Source organism: Penaeus chinensis, chromosome 3 (genome assembly GCF_019202785.1).
Source record: "Penaeus chinensis breed Huanghai No. 1 chromosome 3, ASM1920278v2, whole genome shotgun sequence".
Classification (NCBI taxonomy): Eukaryota; Metazoa; Arthropoda; class Malacostraca; order Decapoda; family Penaeidae; genus Penaeus; species Penaeus chinensis.
Window position 1 is genome coordinate 14,366,698 of NC_061821.1, and position 7,500 is coordinate 14,374,197.

At 38.3% G+C, this 7,500-nt stretch overlaps 1 protein-coding gene across 2 annotated transcripts in view; it reads left to right on the forward strand.

Annotated features, from left to right (window-relative positions):
- LOC125045780 (titin-like) overlaps positions 1–6,127 on the forward strand; it is a 30,231-nt gene extending 24,104 nt beyond the window's left edge. For both annotated transcript variants that reach the window (XM_047643221.1, XM_047643211.1), the window contains exons 2-4: positions 1–127; positions 2,188–4,492; positions 4,655–6,127. The exon at positions 1–127 is cut by the window's left edge and continues 1 nt beyond it. In XM_047643221.1, the coding sequence (XP_047499177.1) occupies positions 1–127; positions 2,188–4,492; positions 4,655–4,956 (2,734 nt within the window). In that variant the 3' untranslated portion in view covers positions 4,957–6,127. The remainder of the gene's footprint in view (positions 128–2,187; positions 4,493–4,654) is intronic.
- Positions 6,128–7,500: the final 1,373 nt, after the last annotated feature.

Consider the following 7,500-nt stretch of genomic DNA (forward strand, 5'->3'; position numbering starts at 1 on the left):
TGATGCAGCATTGGCAGAATTGGACAGCATCCCAGACGGAGTTTGTGAGGCAGGAGACGTAGAAGAGGAGGAAGAAGACGAGGAGGAGTGGTCATACTTCCGCATGGAGCCACAGACACAGCCACAGGTATTATGCATGCCATTGTTTGCATTTTATTTTTTTGGGAATGGCTAATGTTACTGAGAGCGACACACAGAGATAGAAGGAAATGAACACTGCCATCTTATAGAGCATAAAAATGAGAGTAGGAAGCAATACAAATAAATCTGCACCAGGAAATTATGAAAGTACCCCCTCCATCTCACCATTCAGAGACTAAGTCCACAACACCTTCATACAGCATAGTTCTTAATGCCATTTTGTAAGTTCACATGAAGTGCTAATAAAGGGGGGTACAGGGGGGCTTGTCCCCCTGTCTAGAGAGTAAATAGAAGGTAGGAAAGGTTAAGTTTGGATTTTGAGTTTGTATGTTATCCTGGATTTGGGACTTCTTCTCTGGAGGGTGCAATGTTCTTGGTAACAAATACCTTTGGAATTATTGATCTTCCTCTATACCTATATCTAGAGATATAGATATAAAGAATTGGAAATTAAGAACTGATAAGCTCAGGTATAGTTAGTCATTTAGCGATAGATTTGCAGTTTGTGTTATTTGAAGTTCCTGTGCAGAAAATGCTATTATCAGATAATCATCTAAATTGAACAACACTATTGGAAGTCTAGACTCAGAAGTTTGTGTAAGCTTGTACTAACCTGTTGATGTTATGAGGACATACACATTTAGTTCAAAATTTTGTTTACTCATAGGTGGCTCCACAATTGCTCAATCACCAAATTACCAATTACTAATTCTGCCTCATCTCTTCTTTAGCCTTTTCCTTGATTTTCAGGACTTTTTTGTAGTGGTTATATAATCATATACAACAATAATGATATTGTAGTCATGTTTAGTAATATTTTGTAATAATGAGGATGATTATGATTAATATAATAGTTACAATAGTTAAAATCATAGTATTTAAACCAAAAAAATCCCAAATTTCAAGGAATAGTAAGGAATCCTATTTCACTTTTTGGTAACTAAGTGCTTGTGAAGTCGTCAGTGTAAACAAAAATTCTTAAAGTAAAACCAGAGTGGACAGTGCATATATCCAGAAGCAATGGAATAAGGCTTACATGTCCATTTTTTTTTGTCCAGCATTGCTGGGATGGCATTAATTATTTTTTTTATTTAATTATTTTATTAATTTTGCTTATACATAGTTTGGTCCACAAGGACTTAATCACCATAGTCGGTTATTAGTCTGACCCCTCTCACTTGTTTACTCTATTTTTGGAATGCTTAATTTATATTTTAATAATGTTATGATAATCATAATATCAGTAATAAGAATTACAGTACTGATTTCAATATTATTAGAAAATGAAAAATATGAAATTTCAAGGAATGGGATATCATGTGAGGTGAAGCAGTTCCTACTAATTGACTCCTTGGTAGCTGGGCCCTTGTGGAGCCATTTGTGTGCACATAAAATTCACAAAAGAAAATTACAGTTGAAGTATATGTACCTGGTGCCTGTGATTTATCAAGAAAAATCATTTTCCTATTGGATTTGCTTATGTTTATGCTATGCACAGTTTGGAAAAAAATAAGGCAGTTACACTGCCTTGTTTTTCTGTTTGGAACAAAGTTTTGACAAAGCTTGTCAAGCCTTATAACCATGTAGAACTGCAGCTCATTGTGGCCATTTTCCTAAGGATATTCCCCCTAATGAGTAGTCAGTTGTTTCTTGTGAATGTAACTGAAATATGCATATTATTTATTGCGTTCCTTAAAAATGAAGTGTTAAAGTTACTTTATTGTTAAGTTAAAATAGCAGTTGTGTGCTAATTGCCCTCCCCTCCTCCATTATGTTTGCTTTAATAAACATTCAATACTGGAGAAAATAGTATGTGATACTATGAATAGCTAGGAAGATGAATAATAACATTAGTGATATAAAATATTGAGAATGGTAACAAAAGTAGATTAAACAGTATTTGCAAAGCTTAGAATTTGGATTTTTGTTTCGTATACACTTCAGATGAATTTTCTGTGGTAAAAAAAGGTGATGTTTCCAGCATGAGTAAGGTCTCTGTACATTGACTGTTTACTTTGCATTTTTAAGCAATATTGTACTTTTCAGGGTGAAGACATTCTTGTTCCTGGTGGTCCAACAGCTCCTGTAGCCCCTCCTAGTGAAGCCCCTCAGAGTGTTGATACAGTGATTGATGGTGAGGGCATTGTAGCAGCAGCTCCGAAGTCACCATCTCATGAAGATTTGCTCACCAGTCCTATGGAAGCTGCCCCTCAGGACCAGGTCATAGGAGAGGTGTATTCAGAAAAAATTCCTTCTCCACATGAGGCTGATCAACCACCTGTTATGGAAAATCCCCCTGATATTCTTCAAGCCGGTGTAGATGAGGGAACATTTGGGTTTGAAAGCTCTGCAAGGACTCTCGACCTGATGCAAACCTCTATGGACAAAGTTCCAGATCTGATGGAAGGTAACTTCGAACAGCCATCCAGTCCTCATGGTTCAGTGAGTCCTCGTGTCCCTGGAAGCCCAAGGTCTGTTGAAGGTTTTGTAACATCTGTTGAACTCAACACACCTGAGGAGAACTTTGGCACAAACTTTGCCATCAACCAAAATCAGGACTCACTCACAAGTGCAATGGAGCAGCCATCGGGTCCATTCAGTGTGTATGTAAGCTCCTCACCTGAGCCTAGCAGCTTGGAGCCTTCACTGCAAGCACCTGTAGACCTTGTGAACTTCAGTGGAGTTGCAAATGGACAGGTTGAGGAAGAATCCTCTCAGGTGGCCCTGGACTCACCTGTAGAAATTGTCCATGCGCAGTCAACTGTAGAGGTGGTTGCACCTCCATCTCCAGTTGACATTGCTGGTCCTGAAACACAGTTCATCATTCCTGAACATGAGACAGGTCAGGCAAACACAGATGTGCAGCAGCCATCAGATATTACCTTTGTGCCAGAAAAAGCAGTGGAACCAGTGGCAGAGGTGCCTGTGTCAGTTTTTGTTGATGAAAGCACTCCTGTTTCAGAGCCAGACACTGCAGATCTCCTTGGACAGGAAGTTGTCTCTCCTGCTGTAGAATCACCACTAACCCCAGTGGAGACCTCACCTGCCCCAGTTGAAGAACTTATCAGCCCAGTTGAGTATACCCCAGCACAAGAAGAGCCCATACCTTCTCCAGTTGAGCCAACACCTGCTCCAGTCGAACCCACACCAGCTCCAGTCGAACCCACACCAGCTCCAGTCGAACCCACACCAGCTCCAGTCGAACCCACACCAGCTCCAGTCGAGCCCACACCAGCTCCAGTCGAGCCCACACCTGCCCCAGTCGAGCCCACACCTGCCCCCGTCGAGCCCACACCTGCCCCAGTCGAGCCCACACCTGCCCCAGTCGAGCCCACACCAGCTCCAGTCGAGCCCACGCCAGCTCCAGTCGAGCCCACACCTGCTCCTGTTGAATCCACGCCAACTCCAGTTGAAGCTACACTTCCTTCAGAACCCACATCAGAGAAAGTGGAAACTCCAGCACCAGCTGCAGCAGTTCCTGCAAAGGCAGCAGCTAAAACTGTTAAAGAAGGAGCTCCTACACCTAAAGTGAGGACTCCTGCTAAAACCACTAAAGCTCCAGTTACAAAAGCCACACCAGACAAGAAGCCAACTCCAGGTAGGGCCACACCAGCCAGACCAACACCTGGAAAAGCCACACCCACTAGGACTCCCATCTCTAAGACTCCAACCCCCAAAGCTACAGAGAAAACTGCTTCACCAAAGCCTTTATCAAGAGTGGCCCCCACCAAGCCTGCTGCAGATAAACCCACTGCTGCCAAACCAGGAACAGCAAGGCCTGCATCTGCCAAACCAACTGCCACACGACCAGCAACTGGCACTGCTGGTGCTACAAGGCCAACAGCCACTAGGCCACTTGCCAGAAAGCCAGCTGAAAAACCAGCAGCAACCACTAGCACCACCACAAAAGCCCCAGCCACCCGACCAACAACAGGTGCACCCAGGCCAGGTTCTGCACGTCCAATTCCTGCTGCTAGAACTACCACAACATCCACTGTTAAGAAGACAGCTCCCACCAAGACTGCAGATAAGCCTGATGCTGGTAAACTTGTTAATGGGTCTGCCACAAGGACAACAACTGCACGTAAACCTTTAACACAAACAGCAACCAAGACTTCAACCACACGCCCAGCTGCTGAAAAAGAGACCAAGAACACTACAAACCGAATCCTTTCCACAACTCGACCTGCCTCTAAGCCAGGAACTACCGCCACCACTCGACCCACTGTCAGTAGAACAGCAGCAGCAGCCAGGTCATCAACAACTGAGAGCAAGACCACTTCACGTGTGGATGCCACCACCAAGGCTAGAACATCTACAACAACAAAATCTGCTGCAACCAGGACTGCAGGTAAGATCCCACATTTTTTTCCCCTGCATTTTGCACTGGTGTTTATTCTTCATATTCAGTGTGTTTTTTTTTTTAATTTTTTAAACTTATTCCCACTATTTATATTTATTTTAACTTTTTCTGTCATGAATATCATAATGTAATGATTTTTCTTTAATACAGGAGTTGCAGTGAAAAAGACCTTGGTCACCAAAACTAAAACTGCTGGAACAAAGACAGCAGCCACTAAAGCAGAGAAATCTGAAGCAACAGTCCTAGAGACCAGTGAGCCTGTAGTGAATGGGGAAAACAAGATTGCTGATGAGGAAACTAGCGTAGAAGTGATTGAGAAGTGTGCTGTAGAAGACATCATGAAGGCATCATCAGAGAAGGTCATCACAGAAAGCTCCCAGACCATGACAACCTCGGAACAAGTGGTAGTGACAACAGAAACCACAGAAGTGATAGTAAATGGAGATCATTGAGAGAGGTGTTGCTGAAAAATGCATAAACATTTTTGAAATGTTACATTTGACTTATTTTTTTTTGACATTTTGCATTTTCAGTCTTAGGGTCCAAGTGTGTCTTAATTTGACAATGTGAGAGATGTGCTAGTCTGATTGATTGCTCCAGTGACATTGATAGTCAGGCTTATGGTGAAGTTCGACTATATTTGGATCCTAGCTTATGTATAGTCACCCAAATGCTAATATTAGGAGCTGATATTCTTGCTTAACTAATAAATGTACATTACATGAACGTACAATGGTAAGGACTGTCTTACTTATGGTTCCGAAGAGTTTGATATAATCTACCGTTCACATTAGTTAAGGAAATCATTATTTCTTCTTTAATTTTTTATTTATTTTTTATTACATTTTCTTGAGAGCTGTAACTTTTTGGACTTGAGTGATGAAACTTGATTATGCCTAGGTGCATTGATGTCCATAATATTTAGATCATAAGATATGTAATTCATGCAGTTCACAATATATTTCATTAAAATATTACAGAAAAAAAAGAAAGCTTTAAGTTAAAAGTTAATATTTGTAAATAGCCATCAAAATATTAATGTGAGGTGCTAGTTTTCCCTTGTTGCATTCCGGTATTTCCACTGCTTCAGACTTTTGTACTTGGCCCCATGCCCACTCAGGCTTGTAGCAACAAGTCAATTAAGGCACCAGTTTTATATATAACTAATAGTAATGTAATTACAGATACCATTGTAAAGCTTTTTTGTCACTGTGGTTAGGAACATGGATGTGATCAGTGTGGATACAAGGCATATGTTCAAAAAAAAAAATATATAAAGCGGTTGCTGATTATGAAGTGCCTTTTTTCCAAGACTTCTCCATTCCATATTGCTAAATAAACAATACTTTTCTTTTTTATATGGAATTACAATTTTTCAATCCCCAGGCATTACTTATTTATTGAATGTTGGAAGTGAAACCTCAAAATTAAGTTTCTTTTCCAAATTCCGGCAGTTGTTTCTGAAGAAATTCTCACCAGTGCCCAGTTAAGAGGAATGTATATTTCATTTGCTTCCTATATTATTGTGATGTGTCATTGGTTCCGCACAAGCCTGTGTAAAGTGTATCAACTATTGTATTCAAATAAGTAATAAAGGATAATATACAATAGTATTTTAGTGTTCATTTTTGTTTACTTTATACTTACAGAAGTGTTTTTGTTAATAATATAAAAGGAAAAGTAACATTAAACAGAAGTATGAAAATAATGTGAGTTATCACTTGTCATAAATGTGTATGATTTACATATTAGCAACCAATTACAACAAAGATATACAGGTATAACTACCAGACTTAAGCTCATGCCAATTAATTTATAAATTAACACCTTTTCTGTGAAACATTTTTTCTAAATCTTTGATGCTATATTACTGTACTGATTTAACACACTACTATCTTGAGCCATAACCACAAAGAGTACATAGAAGACTATTGTAGCTTAAAATACTCTCACTGATGTATCAAACCAATTTAGGGGAAGTAAATCAGTGCTGATATATAATGTGCTATTGATATGATAGGACAATGAAGAGTAATTGACTTGTTTCTGCCACTGAAAGAAAATTGAAATTCTTGATCCATCAAAATTTGTGGCCATGGTTATAGCCCCACACCTGTAAAGTTAGCTGAATAACAGTTACGGAAGTAGTACATATATGTCTGACATGAAAAAAGGAAAGGCATTTAAGAAAATAAACATGGAAGTGGGAAGAAAAAAATAGATATTTAAGAAGCACAGATATATGAATATACTTATATAAATGAGCATGTGCAAATGTAGAGCAGGGAGAGTGCCTGCTTGTATGTGCCATCTGTTTCTATGCATTTGAGAACCAGTGTGAGTTCAACCATATACGTATGTGCAGCTGTACGAGTCCTGCTGCTGCTTTTACTAAACTTGATACTATTTGATATACTTACAAGGCCTTGTTTATATCGACTAGCATCACTGTCTTTTCACCTGAAATGAGTTTAGTGTATTGACAGACATATAGCATGATAAATAGGCACACAAGTAAGAGAGATGGGCAATTAACAAAATATATAATTATATAATATATGTCTGCTTATGTACATATGTCTTCATAACCTGTGGATAGATATATCAACATATGTATATATATATATATATATATATATATATATATATATATATATACAGTACACATATTTAATGATATTTAAGTGATAAAAAGATAATATATGAATAATAATGAACAACAGCAATAATGATAAGAATGAAAATAACAATAATGATATTGATAATGATAATAACAATAATGATATTGATAATGATAATAACAATAATGATATTGATAATGATAATAACAATAATGATATTGATAATGATAATAACAATAATGATATTGATAATGATAATAACAATAATGATATCGATAATGATAATAACAATAATGATATTGATAATGACAATAGACATAAAGTTGTTGATGATGATGATAATAATGATAATATTAATAATAATAATAAGAAGAA